Raw genomic sequence first — 18,505 nt, 5'->3', positions numbered from 1 at the left:
AAGAAGGTAAGTACCTACGTACTTAAGTACATTTATTTTGTTGTGTTAATCAGGAAGATCAAGACACTAATCCCAGCTCGTGGACCCCTGCGGCTGATACCTGCGCCGCGGGCACCGGCTCTGGCGGAGACGGCAGCGCAGGAGAGACGAATTTATCGGCTCTCCTGCGAGCTGCGATCGCTGCCGCACATAACCAAGACGCCGGGCTGTCCTGGCGCAGGACAGGTCAAGACGCAGGGGCTCTGCCATCGGGGGCGGCGTCGCAAGCGCCCCCCTCCGCCGCCAACAAAAACTCCCTTTCTAACCACACACCACCACACCAAAGAAAAACCCTTTCGGCTAAGGAGCGGGCTGCGAGGGACCTTAGGGACGCTGGGCCGTCCTGGGCCTACATGCCTTTTGAACGGCCCAGCGTCCAAGAGGCCTCTTGCAGCCGGCGGATCCTGTCCATCAGCGAGTCTGATGACAGTGACACTGATGGGCAGGGTCCGCGGAAGCGAAGATGTATTCGGAAGTGAATGAGATATCGTATTCACTTCCGAATACATCTTCGCTTCGTAGTCGAACTTTTTAGGGTTCCGTACCTAGTATACCTAGTTATTATAATATATTATTCAATTTTTATAATTTTTTGTAGTTTCATTATACATAATGTATTACCTAATGTATTGTACCTAATAGGTACATACCTATAAATATTTCATACTTTCATAATTATTATGTAGGTAAGTACGACGTTTTTGACGTGTAATAACCATTATAAATTATCGATTAAAGTAAAAAAGTACGTCATTATGATGTGACGTCACATTCCAATATTTCATAGAATATCGCATACAAACTGCGCGTTTTGACGATTGATAAAAAGTTACTGATTTGACTAATTGTCAAATACCGTAATATAACGCATCTGATGCGTGGGGCCGCACTGCTGTTGCTAAACGTTTCTCGCAAGTGATGCGTTTTGACCGCACGCTCGTAGCGTCCATTCAAACGCAGGGTACTCGTGCCCCGCACGGACGGTCGAGTTTGCTCCACGAGTGCGGGAACGCAACTGTCGCGTTAATCAGCCGCAATGCTGTATTGATTACGCTATAGTTCGCGAAGCAGTCAATGTGTTAAAAAAAAAAGACTGCCGTTTTGTTTTTAGGGTTCTGTAACTCAAGAGGAACCCTTATAGGATCACTTTGTTGTCTGTCCTTCTGTCTGTCTGTCAAGAAATTTGGCAGGTAGGTCGAGCACAAGTAAAGGAAAAAATCCGAAAACCGTGAATTTTAATATTTAACCATAACATTAAAAAAAAAGTGTTTGAAGGCTGAGCTGCTATCAGAACATGATGATGATGATGTTGATGATGATTAAACTGATAAGACAGGATTACAACCTTTTAGATTAAGCAAGCTTTCGTGGGCGCACTAACAATACTCTCGCACTACGAGATAACCTGGACTACCCTTAACAACGATTACTGCAAGGCTATCCTAGCCTAATCCCTACCTAGACCGGCTCCACCATCCCCTACACCGGTCCCAGACCAACCTTCTAACCTAGCTACTACAACAACAACTAGTCCAACCAACAGGAACCTACCTATCTACTGTGAATTGCCCCTGGAAATTTAAACTGCTCCGGGCGTTGGCCCTCTTCAGTGGTTGCAACGTCGCCTGCAACTACAGGCGGGTCGCGGGGTGTGACCACTGGTCAGTATGGTGTCAGTCCAGTGGCGCGCTGCAGTGGCAGCCCGCGTGTGCTCGTGGGCTATCGACTACTGCGGCGAGGTGTGGTAAATCCGTGGGGCATTCGCCCCGCGCCGCTGCGCGGGTCGAGCCCGTCAGTAATGTCCCGGCGAGCGCGCGTCAGTCAGCGGCGAGGAAGCGATGGAGTCTAGCTAAGTCACGTCGCAGACCTCTTGTGTACGGTGGTCGCCGATGGTATGGCCCGATGCCCTATGCGATGCGCATAAAAGTACTCAGGCGGCGAATGCTCTGCATGCGCAGGTCTCTGGAGATGACCGCGTTCCGTACGAAGCGTAGAGCTGCCGCGATGGTGCGGAGCGCCAGCGACTGCTGCGCCCGCAGCGAGTTGCGGACCGTTTCGCTTGTTGATGTGTTATTTTGTTTAGTTAATGTTAACAACAAGTATTCTTGACAGGCACAGCCGTAGTGCTGCAGCAGCGAGGCGGCTCGGCAAGCGGCGCGGGCACGCAGGAAGCCGTGGAGGTGGGGCGGCTTGGGCCCTCGGACTACTTCGGCGAGATCGCGCTGCTGCTGGACCGGCCGCGTGCCGCCACCGTGCGCGCCGCCGGCCCGCTCAAGTGCGTCAAGCTCGACCGCGCCAGGTCAGTGCTACACCGCATACGCTCCTACCACTGCTCCGAGCGGGCGCGCAGGAAGCCGTGGAGGTGGGGCGGCTCCTATCATTATATTACTAGCTTGTGCCCGCGCCTTCGTCCGCGTGCACTATACAAATTTCAAACCCCTATTTTACTACCTTAGAAGTTGTACAAAAATCCTTTCTAAGCGGATGTCTACGTCATAATAGCTATCTACAATCTGCATGCCAAATTTCAGCCCAATCCGTCCAGTAGTTTGAGCTGTGCGTCAATAAGTCAGCTTTTCCTTTTATAAAATAGATAAAAAATACCGTTAGAATTTGAAATAAACTCAAAATATATCTTAAATAAGAATTATCTATAATTGTCCATAATATTTGTATGCATCTTGTTTCAGATTCGAGCGAGTATTAGGTCTATGTGCGGACATCCTTAAAAGAAACATCGCACAGTACAACAGTTTTGTTTCCCTTTCGGTGTAAGAATGTATACGCTGCGTATTTCGTAGGTGTACAACATTTGACAGCAAGTGGCCGATAAAGCCGGCGGCATGTTACACATATGCCATAATACGCTTGCAGGGCCGCTGACGCAACGCGTTTGTCTGTTTCTGACTATAATAAAATGTTATAGATGACGCCGAAATTCTTGAATTTCTGCCGTTCGTGTTTGCAAATCTTCTATATCTTATATATATAAAAGGAAAAGCTGACTGACTGATTTATCAACGCACAGCTCAAACCACTGGACGGATCGACAGACGGATAACCATGCATTGTAGCCAATAGTGAGCGAGTGTCAACCAATCAAAGGTGATTGTGATCGAGACATTGTAGCTGTCATTTTACCGTAATCGAGCTGCTGTTTCATGCTAATGCGACGCTACTCATGACTCGTCACCAACTCGGAGCATTCAAGAAGTTTAGCGTCACCTCAACGGCCAAAACAAGGCCAATCTTGAATTAGTGTAATTTTATAGCAAAAGCACAACAACTTAGTATAAAACTTCTATTTTTAAGCTTTTGTATGTAAGTTACTAAGGTGTGCTTAAAATAAAATGTACAAATAAAAGCCATTAATGTTTGAAGTCCTTTTTAATCGAAAAAATATTATTATAGTGTCCGACCAAACTTACGGCATTGGCTAAAACGGGCAAAATTTCTTTCAAGCGCCGAAATTGAACGAATTGTGGCGATATCGACCTTCTGTCGGACACTAAAATATTACTTTGCGTTTGACTGAATGTTTCAATTTGTTGCAAGTGCTAAATGTTATGATTAACCTATATTATTGCTATACTTATTATATAACAGTACACAGAACTTACGTCATACTAAAACATTCTGTTGTAGTACCTACTAATAATAAATTTGTTTCTAACTAGTTGCTAGTTTAAATATAATTATAAGTAGGTACATATTACTTATTGTAATATACCAGAATAAGGAGTTCTATTATGGCAATTTATTATATACTTCATCATGACTACTGAGTCTGGTCTCCTCTCAGAATGAGAAGGGTTTAGTCTGCCACGCTGGCCCGGTACGGATTGGCAGAATTTACACACCTTTGAGACCATTATGGAACTCTCAGGCGTGCAGGTTTCCTCACGATGTTTCCTTCAACATTTTTATTGCAAATAGGTAAAGTAGCAATAACAGTTATTACCAGATATGGAGTTTAAGTTAATTTTATTTATTTATTATTATGGATTAATAAATGATTGTAAAATGTTATGAATATAATTTTGTTACTTCTTAACTATTTGTTTCATTAATCATATCATACTAAGTAGTAAATTATAGCTTGTTGCTTACCATACAACTTTGGTTATTATTCTACTTTTGAAATATTTAGGTAGGTACAGGTCAACAGCACACACTGCACTGCACCTGCTGATATTGATGATAAGCATTAAAACCTAAGAAAGAGTACCTACCTGCAAATCTTATCTTACTCAATAGATGTATAATTTTGTTATATCAAATATACCCTGATGCCCGGGACTGATGACGCTGACGACGCTTTGTGCTCTCCTAGAGTTGGGGAACTTTTAACAAAACGTCGAGGATTCGACGTCACTGGCAGGCGTAAAATCTTAGTACATTTGACGCAGGTAGCCCTAAAATAAGTTACAAGATTTAAAAACCGGCCAAGTGCGAGTCAGGCTTGCGCAACGAGAGTTCCGTACTACAGTCGTATTTTTTCGACATTTTGCACGATAATTCAAAAACTATGATGCATAAAAAAATTAAAAATCTATTTTAGAATGCACAGGTAAAGACCTTTCATATGATACCCCACTTGATATATGATATAGAGGTTTGTGTCTGAGGGGCCCGACGTCTCAACACAAGCTGAGTGGCGTACCTGTTCGAGGTGTTGCACTGCTGTACAGGACGATATTGCCTACGCCATGTACCTACCACCTATATACCTCTAATAAACATTATTCTATTCTATTCTATTGATATAGTTATCTTACTTCGATAATTAAAATACTAATTATTAGTTCATGACCACAATTTAATTTTTTTGTGTGATGTAACCTCAAATTCACAGTTTTCAGCTTTTTCCTCGAATGTCTGCTTTAAGACCTACCTACCTGCCTGCCAAATTTCATGATCCTAGGTCAACGGAAAGTACCCTGTAGGTTTCTTGACAGACAGACAACAAAGTGATCCTATATGGGTTCCGTTTTTCCTTTTGAGGCACGAAACCCTAAAAAAAGAATTTAAATACGGAAGAAGTCGCTGGCAATTGGCATCGTCTAGTTGAAAATACAGAAAGCCATTTTTAGGGTTGCGTACCTCAAAATGAACCCTTAAATAGGATCAATTTGTTCTCTGTCTATCGAGAAACCTACAGGGTACCTACCTACTTCCCATTGTCCTAAAATCATGAACTTTGGTAGGTAGGTAGATCTTACAGCACACGTAAGGGGAAAAATCCGAAAACCGTGAATTTGTGGTCACATAATATAAAAAAATTATATAATTATAAAAAAATAACTTTTGATGAGCACTCCTGGAACCAAGCAACTTTACCGGTCAAGTACGGTGGCATCGGCGTGAGGAAAATTTCCAGTGTAACTCTTCCGGCTTTTCTGTCCTCTGTGAATAGTATAAAAGAGCTTAGTTCTCAAATTCTCAAATCCAATTCATCATTGACCTATGCCACAGAGGCCCTAGAGAGTTGGAAGGTCAGATGTCCCAATGTCGACATCCCGAAGGAACGTACTACACAAAAACTTTGGGATTTGCCATTGGTTCAACTGACACATACGAATTTGGTTCAAAATCTTACAAGTGACAGAGATCGTGCCAGGCTTCTAGCATTATCCGAAAAGGAATCTGGGTATTGGCTGCATGCCTTGCCATCAAAAAATCTCGGCACACTTTTAGATAACGAAAGTTTTCGTGTGGCTCTAGGTCTCAGATTGGGAACACCACTGTGCCATCAGCACAGATGTCCGTGTGGAAAAGAGGTTGATAAATTTGGAATCCACGGACTCGCTTGCCAAAGGAGCTCTGGTAGGCTGTTTAGGCATGGCTCTCTTAACGATACAATTAAAAGAGCTCTTGCCACCATAAATATTCCTGCGCTCATTGAGCCGGCAGGGATTAGTCGGGATGATGGCAAGAGACCTGATGGATTGACGCTGGTTCCCTGGGAACGGGGACGGGCGCTAATGTGGGACGCAACTTGCGTTGACACATTGGCCCCGTGTCATTTCAGGAAGACAGCATCAAGACCGGGAGCCGCAGCAGAAACAGCTGAAAACGGCAAGCGGCGCAAGTATGCCTCTTATAGAGAGTTACATTTTTGTGCCGTTTGCCGTGGAGACCCTGGGGCCATGGAGTCTTAGTGCTAAAAAAATTTTACGAGACATTTCACCGCGATTAATAGCCTCATCTGGTGACAGAAGGGCTGGCTCATTTTTTGCGCAACGGATCAGCCTGGCTGTCCAGCGCGGAAATGCAGCCAGTATTCTTGGCACCATTCCACGCGGTCATGATTTATAATATAGTAATTAGATAAGGCTAGCTTTAAGTTTTATTGTAATATTAAAAAAAAAAAATGTGTTCATGGACAAGTAATTAGTAAGATTAATATACCAAGTGGGGATTATATGAAAGGGCTTTACGTGAACATATAATAGTTTATCGTGCAAAATGTCGAAAAAATTTGACTGTAGTACGGAAACCTCGGTGCGCGATTCCTCGCACTTGGCCGGTTTTCAAGAAATAGTACAATAAACGTATAGCTATTTAAACAATAGGTAAGTATATAAATAATACAAACTTTATACTGTTTACGATAAAATGTAATTTTATAGAACAATTTCATAATATTAAATTAGGGACTTGACTGATTGCTTCTTATAGGTACCTACTTAATGACCTAAATTTTCATTTGGATTATTTGTTGAGTGGCTATTTTAACTATACCATAAAAATCTTCATGAAGGTGGGATCTCCAAAATTTACACCTACCCCACACTATAGCTGGAAAATTAGGTGATTGTATTCCTTGAAATATTCTCGCAATACTCCTACCAGTGAATTTACAATCTTTGTAAGTAGCTATTAACGTCCGAACATCTGATGTCACTCGCTCAATGTCCAATGGTCTCTCCTGTAAAACAACATTTTCCGGCAAACTGTTTTGTCTTGAAAAATAATTATTTATTATTGATTTTAATTCATTGGAATTTTTTTCCATTCCTTCTTCAGAAAAAGTTATTTTATCCCAAGAATAGTTACAAAGTTGATTAAAGGCTTTATTTATTTCTTCCAACTGGTGTAACATATTTTTTTCCTGATTGTGCACAATTTTATGTAGGTCATCTAAAACATTATCTAGTTCTGAGGCAGATAAATCACCTGGAGCTTTTAATTTGAATCCTAGTGTATGAAATTCTACTTTTAAGTGAGACCTTTTGGATGTGCCATCTTTAGTAATCCATTCTAAGTTTTTTAAATGGTACTTAGTCATTCCACTTTCCCAACCCATTGCTGCTGCTACTTCTATGACATTGAATTCCAAAACATTATTCTTTGTAATATTATTGTTTTTCTTTCCTTCTAATAAATATGCCATTGCAAGGGGAGGACAAGATTTAGCTGCTTCTAATATTTTAATAGGGCCTCCATATGACGAAATTGTACACTTTGTGTAAGTATTGTTAAGAACTTTAATATAGTGTTTGTGGTGTAGTTCTATATAACATAATAATGTTGCTATGTTTTCGGAAGGTAGATCTAGTTCTTCAACTGTAGTATCAATTGGAATGCTTACTTCATGCCCTTCACATCTTGCTTGATTGTTTAATGTATTGACCGAGCTGTTTGATGATGTGCACTTGCAAGGTATAAATACCTTCTCAAGGAGTTTTCTAATGACTGGCCTTTCAATAGAATTAGCATAAATATGTTTAAGTAATTCATCCTTATCACAAGTACTATTATTCATGAATACATGGCAAAATGCAGACTGACCATCTCTTCCTGCTCTCCCCACTTCTTGTACATATGATTCAAAACTAGGAGGCATGTTATAATGTATGATACATCGAATATCTGATTTGTTGATACCCATCCCAAAAGCAACTGTTGCAACAATTATTTTTAGTGTACCATCCATAAAGTGCTTTTGAATTTTTTTTCTTTGAGCTGCGGACATGCCTGCATGGTATGCTTCAGCAATATAAGACATTCTTTTGCGCTTTTTACTTTGTTGCTCCATATTGATTTTTCCAGGCTGTGAAAGACATGATCTTATTATTGCAGCAACCCTCTCACATTCATTCCTTCTGATGCAATACACTATAATAGAATCAAAAGAGCTGATTCTTTCCGATGCTAATAAAGAAACTAGTGCCCTGTCTTTATCATTTTCACAAGAAACAGACAAGTACAGATTGACTGGCAGTGCAGGACTCGTCACAACGCCATTTAGGCCGTCTGGTATATTTATGTGATCAATAACACTGTTGATTGTTGCTTGGCTTGCTGTAGCTGTCAAACCAAGAATACATTTTACATTTAACTTTTCTCTTAGAACTCTACAAATCATTAGATAGCTAGGACGGAAATTATGACTCCATTGAGAGACACAATGAGCCTCATCGATACATGCAAATGCAATTGGAGGTAAGGATTTGAATAAACCTGCGAATCCACTTGAAGTATCACCAGCAATAAGTGCTTCAGGTGAGATAAGCAGAATATTGAGTTCACAATTTTTTAAGCATTCCATTATTTTTCGTCTTTGAGTAGGAGGTTGATTTGTGTGCAGGCACCCCGCTTTCAAAAATTCAGGCATACTTAAAACTTGATCTTCCATCAATGAAACCAGTGGTGATATCACTAATGTTATACATTTGTAGTGCAGACTGTAGATGTACGCAGGGAGCTGATAGCAGAGTGACTTTCCACCTCCTGTAGATAGTATGAGAAATGTGGACAACCCTGACAAAATACGCTTAATAGCCGGTTCTTGGCCAGGACGAAATAAGTTATGGCCAAATTTCTTCAGAATATTGTATAATTCTTTAGTATTGTTGTCTGATATATTGTATATTGATTTAATTTCACTGGAATTTTCAGGTGTGCTGGCTAATAATTGCATGAATTCTTTAGGCACTTTACTTGCTTCATAAACAAAAGAACTTAACTGTTTTTCGATTGACTGTTCAGATTCTTTACTATTCTCACTGATGATTTTTTGCATATCTTCTAATGTTGGCATATCAGTATTGTCACATTGCTCTAATGGTATAAGAGTATTTTCTCTGTGTGCAGTACAATAACGAGCCATATGACCGCCAGCTCCACATTTGAAACATGTTATTTTCCCTCCTTCAGGGAATTCCATTCCACCATGAAGTGCTTTCTTGTCTTTCCATAATTGCTTTTTATACTTGGAATAGTTAATGCCTTTTCTGCCTCGTACAAAGACTTTTTTTTCTATGTTGATCTTTACAAAGTTTTCATTTAATGTTCCATTTTGGATTTTCTTTTCCATTTTATCAATTTCCCCTAAACTACTTGACTGTTTAGAATAGCCATTTTTCATTGATGACTCTACAGCTTTAAGAATATCAGATACATTAGCATGTCGTGGATTTATTTTTTCATTTAAACCAAAAGGTAAATACTCAGCTATATCTGGTGGTTGCTCATTATAGTCATCATTTTTCTTATTTGCAGATAACTTTACATCTTTTGAAATTAATTTAACAGGCATTTTATGTTTCCTCTTTGTTTTAACTTTCACTGTAACATCTACATGACTTTCACTGCTAACCTGATCTTCATGTCTCTTTTCGACTTTAGAAACTTGTGGAGGAGAGTTGAGCTTCTGCTTCTTGAGAGCTGGTTTTAGTTTACTGATGGCAATATCATCATCAGACTCACTATTTTCAACAATATCATTTGGTTTGTCCGAGTAGTTAGGAATTGTTATATTGCCTAATCCAAATTTCAACACATGGTCTGTTGAACAATTTTGATTTATACTTTCATTTGTGAAGCCTGTAGCTCTTTCGAGCCATCCTGTATTTATTTGCCTAATAGAATTTTTTGCTAAACTGTTAGTCATATTTGAAGACGTAGCTAAAAGGCTTTCAGGTAAAGTTATGTGCTCTTTCAGCATATCACTGTTTACCTTCTGAAAAGCAATATCATGATTTATCACAGAGTTAACATTCTCAAGGGTTTTATTAGGATTTTCAGCGTCTCTGAGCTCAGGATAATTTTGTTGCTGTTTATCAGTTTGACTATGCTCACCTTGTGATTCGTTTTCTTGTGATTTATAGATTGATGATTTTCTTGGATTCCTTATGGAAAATTTACTATTGTGAAACAACTTTTTCGACAAATTATCTGTGATAGGCTTGTTGTGAATATTAATTTTGGGACTCGATAACAACCTGTCAAGCTCTTGACCACTGGGTAGCGCTGGCATTAATAATTCTGGTGTATTTTCAACATCAGGGGCACTTTCTAAGGGTAGCAATATTTCTGGAGATAAATTAGGTTCTTCATAATCACATATAGACAACGAGCTTTCAAGAGCACTACTTTTTAACAGAAAATATTTCTTGTAAGCGTATTTTATATTTGCTGGAGCTTCTTTTATATCGAACTTCGAAGGTGTACGCGAGTGTTTAAGTTTGAAATCTTTTTCCCAATTTTTTACAATTGATTTACTCTTTAGGTAGCCTTTGTCTTTCTTAATTGATTCTATTAAATCCATAGCTAGATTTTCGCAATATCACTTTATTTTAAGAGAAGGTAAAGGTGCAAATGCTAAACTATTGTTAAAAATTATTTACAAATGTCAAAATAAAACTACAGCTTTCCCGCTTTTTTTTGTTTTTTAAACTATTTTTACGGCTCTGGCCTCTGGGTTCTAACTTCTAGCCCTTTCGAGCCTGCGGCCCGTTTTTTTTTAATATTTAAAAATTATTTTTCGGCTCTGGCCTTTTCCCGCTAAAACCTAATTTCAAAGAGTACCTGCCTACCTATTAAAATCACTACGTTTTTATGAAATGTAATGGAGCTACTTTATGCTTGTGGCAAACAACATAATATCAGCAAACATAACAGAGTACTTTTTTAGGATTCCGTACCCAAAGGGTAAAAACGGAACCCTATTAATGTCTGTCACTCTGCTGTTTGTCTGTCTGTCCGCGTGTCTCTAGCTCGTAGATGAAATAAGTTACAAACCTGAAATTTTGGTTTTTGGTGTAGAACATTGACCCAAACCACATGAGCCAATAAGCACGCAAATTGTTCGAGATCAAATCCATGTAACTATGTGAAACGTTTAATTTCTTTATGTTGAATTAGAAATTCAAATAAGTTATTTTTCATGAGGGCTCCGATACATGAAAAAGGAGAGTACCTACCTAACTATAAATATTATGAATATGTTAACTATATATTTTTCATTTTTATTTAAAAAAATAAGTAAATGAGGGTCTGTCAAATTTGTCAGTTTTAGACATAGAGATAGGTTTTAGACCATTTGTGACGGAGGCTATCTCAAAAACTAAACAATTTAGAAATATGAAATTTCGGAAGGTATATTGTGTAAAATATACCTACCTATTGTATTTAAACAACAAAATATACTGAAAACGATGATTTATAAAATAGTTTGTAAGCTGTGACCAAAACAAACGAACCTTTTTTGGGCTTCACTTTCCCGGTTTATTGTGGTGTTCTAGCTCGGAAAAGAAATATTAATTTATACACCCAAAATAATTATGTACGGAAACCTAAAAGAGCATGACCTGACTCGCACTTGACCGGTTTTTATATGCACATAGCTCAGAACAAAATACAAATAGGGGGGTCAAACATGTTTGTCAAATTATTTGAACGTGACCTGCGGGCTCAGACTTGGCGCGTGGCGAAAATTGGAACTAACGTTGCCGTCAAGTGTCCACTTTGTTGTTGTTTCGGCAACGTTAGTTCCGATTTTCGCCACGCGCCAAGATAGCCTTGTCGCACTGTGCTTATAGTACGCGACAGGTTGAGATGGCAATCAGGGTGAGGCGGGGCCCGGTGGGCAACTGTTTTAGTTCTACGCTTTCCCCGCTCCGATTGTTATATTTCACATCTGCGCGGCCAAGCTGCTGCACGTTAAATTGTATGATTTTTTTAAAATAGTTCGCAAATCCTTGTCCACTGAAGCGGAGCGGGTGTTTAATGCAATTCTATTGGTTATTCATAGTTGCATAGATCCGCTCCGCTCCTCACTTCTCCGCACCAGTGGACGGGCAGCCTTAGCGCGGAGGCTGTGTGGGCGTGTGTAAAAAAAATTGCCATAAAATATATTTCATCGCATGCGCTGCGAAAACTATTGATGATAGAACAAAAAAAAATGTTCTACAGTATTGGAGAACATATCAATTTCTACAAAAAACTTCGAGAGATCAATGTCCAACTATTGTAGTTAACTATGTCTCTATAACTACTTTTTTACATTATAAGCCGTCTCTACACTCGCACGTGAAGTCGCGCCATTATTTCACGCCGTGAATGTATACCGCGATCCACGCGTTAACTGTCCCTCCACACTCGCAAATCTTTACAGTCTTGTTCGTGACTTTGAATATAGTGTAGATGCGTTCACGTTCGCGCGCCGCAAACCTTTGTCGCGGACCAAAAAACCGACACCGATCGGGGAAAGGCGCGAAGCGCGAAGGCGTGAACAACATCTACACTCGTGATTCGCAGTTGTCGCGGGCTTTCGCGCCGCGAGTGTAGAGCCCACTTTAAAAGTTAGTCCGGGTAAACATATAGGGTAGTTTACTCCCAAAACAATTAAGGACGAGAATTGTAATAAGCTACCCATGCGAAGCCGGGGCGGGTTGCTAGTATTCTAATAAACTTTTACAAGTGCTTTTAATTTGCATTGTCAAAAGAATCTGTCACTGGTTCGAAATGCCATTCCTGTCGAGAAGAACCAACAAGAAGCTAGGCGGTTGCTCTTTTCAATATCATAGGAAAGCACTTAGATATTATATATGTTGTTTCTAGTCTGTGCTATGTCTCGCAAATTGCTAATGCGTGTGGCCGTTTTTTAGTGACGTCAGCACTAGACTGAAGTTTCGAACTGATGGTATATTTTTATTTCGGCTGACGTCAAAATGACGTTCCAGCGCAATAGCAATTTGCGGGACTGATAAGAACCATACGTACTCCAAATTCAAACTCAAAATATTTCAAAAGGTACTCTATTTAAAAACTTTTTTAATGGTACAAGCTCTCTCAACGAAGCTTTGAAGGTATCACTGTTCACTGGTTCAGTCACGATATTTTTCCAATCCCAAGTGTTTTTTCAATTCCAACTCTATAAAAATATTTTTTCAATAAGGTATTTTTACTTATGCTTACAAGTTGAATTTGAAAAATACAATTTCTTCTATGTACTCCATCGGGCCTCAGCCAGCATAAGATTTAGCTAGGTGGCACCACCGCTCACCGCAGCTCGTCATGTTCTTCTTAATCGTCCAGTTCTTTTATCTAATTTTCCTAGAGAGCCTTTAGGGTCTGGCGAACGAGAGCTCCATTCAGATAAGGTGCATTGTTGAAATTTGTAATTACCACAAGTCACTTTGTCTTTAGACACACTGTTATCACTATAAAAAATGCACGAACCTAAAACATTATAAAATTGTATGCTTAAACTGTCTATCCAGTCTATTAAGTCAGTGTTGATTCTTTTGATATTTGCCATTGCTATTTCGGTTAATCTTTTGGTGTGGGTGGGCAAAAAGTGCTTGGGTTTAATATAACTTACATTCTTATACGAATTTTGTGATCCACTGTGTATTAGGTTAGCCTCTTGTTGCGTTACTTCTTTACCAGAAAAATATCCTAAAGGTGTAATAAGAAATTGAGTGACTGCAACTGGATTTATGGGATCAAACAAACCAACCTTCCATACACCAGGCAGTAAAGGATGTTTTATATTAGGTTTTATAAAATTGGTAAGATTATTTTCATCTCTACAGACCACACTCACATCAGCAACAATTCCAGCCGGGTCTAGCCAAACAACTGAGAAGTTTCCAATATTTTTATCAATATGAGGTGAAAATTGATACAAAAGTACTGGTTCTGAAAAAGGGCCTAATATATTGCCCACATTTCTAAACATCATTTCTTTTTGATCATAATCTGAACTAACTTTAAAAATTTTGATATAATTAATATCTTGATTTCCAAAGTTTAAATCTAAATGTTGCTTCGGCTTGTACCATGTCTCCACTACTGCTTCTCTGTTATTATTCGTTAAAACTTTATATAAAATTAGGTTTCCCTTATATATATCAGCGTACTTATACACATTAACTTCAATAATTTCATGCAGTTCAATTGTACAACCTTCTTCTGCCAATATATTAGCATTGTGGCGGATTACACTTTCTGCGTGTGTAAGTAACGCGTCGTCACTACTAGCTGTTAAATCTTGAACGTCATACACATTTTGCCAATACGCTTCCAGATTAGGAATTAAATAATGATCGGTAAATCCTATGAATTGTTCCACTCTAGTGATGATTTCTTGATTAATAACAGGCTCAAATTTTCTTGCAAAGAACAATTGCCTATTTTGCGTGTTTTGTATTCTGGGCCAGTCTTCAGTTCTAAAGTCATTCGGGGAACATCCACACCAGTCCACCACGTGTTTGTATTGACACTTACAACCTAATTTTCTCTTCCAGTTAGTGACATGTAAGTTATTATCTACATATGTATTACAAAATCGTGAATTACGTAATACTGTGTGAAAAAAAGATTCAGCTGGTAAAAGTGTGTGTTTAAATATAACATCTAGGCCGACTAGTAATTCATCACGATTCTCAATAACATAGGAAACGAAATCTGGTGATAAAGCTATCCAATCACTTCCTCCATCTATGACTATACCCTGAGGTAGTTTCCTTTCTCCCACTCTCCACATGTGTGTTTCACATTCTATAAAAGTTTTATCAAGGCCCTGCTTCTTTATAAAACGTTGAACTTCTCGTCCATGGGACTTAACAAAATTAAATCCTTTATTGGCAGAAAGAAATTTTTCAAGTTCTTCTAATGATTTAATGGGAAAGTCACTTTCACTTAAATTTATAACATAATCCCATTTCCAACCTAATCTTATCAAATCTTTCATGGAATCCAATAACATTGTGAGGAGCGATGCTCCACCCCATATAGTGGAGTATCTTTTTGTAGCTAGCTTTACATTAGTAAATTGCTTTTCCAATAGAGATAACTTGCGATGTAGATAATCTTGTCTCTGGAATGCAATATACATATTATAGGTATCTAGCTAGTTATAAATTATACAAGTACATATAAAATAAAGTAAAGTACCTAGTTGAAATACTACTTAATAATTTTTTATTATATTTTAGTTTATTTTATTAACTAGTCCTATGTAAACATATTTTCTGAAACTTCCCAACCCACATGAGTAACTATATATAGTTATAATTTGTAGTAATAATTTAATAAGATGATGAAATTCATAAAAAATTAAAGACTAAAAAATAAGTACCTTTATTCTATAAAAAAAAAATTATACTAGATGATGCCCGCGACTTCGTCCGCGTTGATTTAGATTTTTGAAATCCCGTGGGAACTCTTTATTTTCCGGGATAAAAAGTAGCCATGTCCTTCCCCGGGATGCAAGCTATCTCTGTACCAAATTTCGTCAAAATCAGTTGAACGGTTGAGCCGTGAAAAGCTAGCAGACAGACAGACAGACAGACACACTTTCGCATTTATAATATTAGTATGGATTCATTTTAAACGTTTAAAACAATTTAGTGATTTTTTTTTATATACTTAATAATAGACCAGCGCTTGGCTGCAATTAGACATGGTGGCAAGTGATGATGCAGCCTAAGATGGAGCATGTTTGCCTAGAAGAGGCTTATACACTCTTGACTTACTTTATAACAAGTCCTTATCGTAAAAAAAACCGGCCAAGTGCAAGTTGGACTCGCGTACCGAGGGTTCCGTACTACAGAAGAAGAAAATCGGTAAGAATCACTTTTAACGAACTGCAAAAGTAACTTTGTTTGTAGAGGTTTATTGTTAATATCAAAAAAACTATGAAGTTAGAGTGTGTTTTATTTTTTCTGTAATATATATATAATCATTTCAGATTTTTCGACAAGTATACTTCAGAGTTAAACGGGGAAGGAATATTACACACACACACAAATATATTTTTTTCGACATTTTTCACGATAAAACAAAAACTAAGTATTATGCCTAAAAATAAATAAAAATCTGTTTTAGAATGTACAGGTAAGGCACTTTTATATGATAGCCCACTTGACATACATAGTAATCTTGTAAAGTTGTAAATACTAATTATAGTTCACAACACATTTAATTTTTTTTTGTGATGTACCTACCCAAAAATTCATGGTTTTCGGATTTTTACCTTTACTCATGCTGTAAGACCTACTACTACTTGCCTAATTTCATGATTCTAAGTCAACGGGAAGTACCCTATAGGTTTTCTTGACAGACACGATGGATGGACGGACAGTCGGACAAGAAAGTGATTCAATAAGGGTTCCTTTTTTCTTTTGAGGTAGGGAACCCTAAAAAATAAGTAAATACATCAATAATTTATGAATTCCATGATTTTCTATCTTTAATTAGTTTAGTAGTTTAAATATACTTACTTGATCAACATGAATATAAAAATAGTGGCTCGTTCTATATAACGAATTTATTAATCTATGAACTTGTCGCAGTGCCCTTCCATTTAATGTTAATAGAAACACTATTTTAACTGAAACTTCATCACTATTAGGGTTTTTAGGCACTTGCAACACAAACTCTGCAATTTCAAAACAATGTAAAGTTAAATCAACTCATTTATTATTATTATGCAAATGACAGCTGCTTGTTGTATTTAATTATCATCAAGAAAATGTACTTACTGTCCAAACCTGTTTCATAAACATTCATAGTGAAATACCCTCCACATTTTTGTGATGGATCCCCTAGACAGTTCATGTCACACAAAGCATCGGAAGTTTTCGCTGTAGTAGGAGGTGACTGTTCACCACAAAAACATTCTGACCTAAAACACATAATAATTAGTAGTCACGCATAATATTATAAATGCGAAAGTGTTTGTTTGTTGGTTTGTCTTTCAATCACATCACAACGGAGCAAACTTCATGGATTTAGTGCTACAGTTACAACTAGATTCTTCTTATAAATTAACTAGCTTATACTCGCGACTTTGTCCACGTGGGCTACACAAATTTCAAATCCTGTTTTACCCCCCTTTTCAGCCCCATCTGTCCAGTAGTTAGAGCTGTGCGTTGATAGATCAGTCAGTCAGTTAGGTTTTACTTTTAAATATATAGATTTAGACAAAAATTAAATTTTTGTTTGTTAGTTCAGTAGATCATTTATTCTTATTTATTGCAATACATCAATAAACATTTTTATATAATATGTATACACTACTTATTTTCAATTACCATAAAAAATCTGTTTAATCAGAATTTGATACTTAACATGTTAATGTAGTAAAAAATTTCAATGGAGTTCTCTAAAATATCCATCATATATATTGTTAGTTTGCCTGTTTTGTGCAGCACTGCCATGTTTCTCTATTAGTTATGAACAAATATCTAATATATTATATTTTTACACAGTATATATGTATACTATACAGCCTATTTCCATCAGGAATAATGTACCTTTCAAATGGTAAAAAAAATTTGAAATCAGACAAGTAATTTTATTTCAGAGATTCCTTCCTACATCCAAACTTTACATTTTTATAATATTAATGTTATAATATTAATGTAGATGACTTACGAATATTGCACTCCAGCAAATGGAAATCCAGCTTGTACACAAATATCCAAACAGAAAGATGGGGAATTAATATTTGCATAATTTCCATAATAACTAGAAAGCAACCTTAACTTTTTCTCATCCAAGTAACACCCCAAATGTCGTCCATAAGCCTTCGTTTCAGAAACACAATAATTTGGCAAATGTTTAGGGTAAAAATTACCACTTTGTATCAGACAAGTCTTGTTGACAATTTGCTGTTTACATATTTGTGTCTTGGCGCGATGAATAGCGGAAATTGCTTCTCGGCTTTTTATTTCACAAGCAGGTGTAAAGTCTAGCTCTTCCAATCTTAATTGGGGTAAAACTTTGTTTTGTTGTTGATGTGTGCCCTTTGGAGAGTAATCTTCATCATCACCGACACCGGGTCCAATTTTTCTAGCCGAAACTTCACCCATTTCGGTTCTGGATATTGAATTGTAACTACTTCTCTTCAACAAATTATCGTGAACCGAGGGGAAAAAACTTAAAGAAATGATAATTTGAGCAAAGAACGTAGATATTACAACAAACGCCAAACACTTCGCATATTTATACAAAATCCTTCGAACACTTGCCATGTTAACTATTTCATAATAGAAAATAATTTATCAGCTTATTAAAAATCTTGCTACATGCATTTCTGCTGATTTTTTCTCATTCATTTTTATTTTTATAACTTGAAATCACTGCTTGAAATGTATTCAAAGAGTATTATAATAAAAAGTACTCTGTGGTTATAATACGATTATAATAATATACAGGAATGTACCTA

General features: G+C 37.6%; 3 protein-coding genes across 9 annotated transcripts in view; 1 reads left to right on the top strand and 2 right to left on the bottom strand.

The window, feature by feature from the left end:
- Positions 1-4,093, top strand: part of Pka-R1 (protein kinase, cAMP-dependent, regulatory subunit type 1) — a 14,888-nt gene extending 10,795 nt beyond the window's left edge. For all 3 annotated transcript variants that reach the window (XM_034975427.2, XM_034975429.2, XM_034975428.2), the window contains exons 6-7: positions 2,152-2,338; positions 2,730-4,093. In XM_034975427.2, the coding sequence (XP_034831318.1) occupies positions 2,152-2,338; positions 2,730-2,814 (272 nt within the window). In that variant the 3' untranslated portion in view covers positions 2,815-4,093. The remainder of the gene's footprint in view (positions 1-2,151; positions 2,339-2,729) is intronic.
- Positions 4,090-18,505, bottom strand: oxt (Xylosyltransferase oxt). 5 transcript variants are annotated; one of them, XM_069503032.1, is made up of 5 exons: positions 17,713-18,499; positions 16,818-16,960; positions 16,557-16,714; positions 15,810-15,920; positions 13,058-15,151 (listed from the first exon to the last, which is right to left on the bottom strand). In XM_069503032.1, exons 1-5 carry the CDS (start codon positions 18,309-18,311, stop codon positions 13,343-13,345), a joined length of 2,820 nt encoding a protein of 939 aa, XP_069359133.1. In that variant the 5' UTR covers positions 18,312-18,499; the 3' UTR covers positions 13,058-13,342. The 5 variants fall into 5 exon arrangements, with proteins under 5 accessions (XP_069359136.1, XP_069359134.1, XP_069359133.1 ...); XM_069503034.1 differs by having other exon boundaries at positions 15,015-15,151; positions 15,810-15,880; positions 17,713-18,505; XM_069503035.1 differs by lacking the exons at positions 13,058-15,151; positions 15,810-15,920 and adding an exon at positions 4,090-4,454 and having other exon boundaries at positions 17,713-18,504.
- RecQ4 (RecQ4 helicase) lies at positions 6,644-10,705 on the bottom strand. The gene has a single exon (XM_034975764.2). The coding sequence runs from the start codon at positions 10,592-10,594 to the stop codon at positions 6,737-6,739; it is 3,858 nt and encodes a 1,285-aa protein (XP_034831655.1). The 5' UTR covers positions 10,595-10,705; the 3' UTR covers positions 6,644-6,736.

The sequence above is a fragment of the Maniola hyperantus genome, chromosome 14, assembly GCF_902806685.2.
Source record: "Maniola hyperantus chromosome 14, iAphHyp1.2, whole genome shotgun sequence".
Taxonomy (NCBI): domain Eukaryota; kingdom Metazoa; phylum Arthropoda; class Insecta; order Lepidoptera; family Nymphalidae; genus Maniola; species Maniola hyperantus.
The sequence above is the reverse complement of the archived record's forward strand: the minus strand, read 5'-3'. Positions and strand labels throughout refer to the sequence as shown.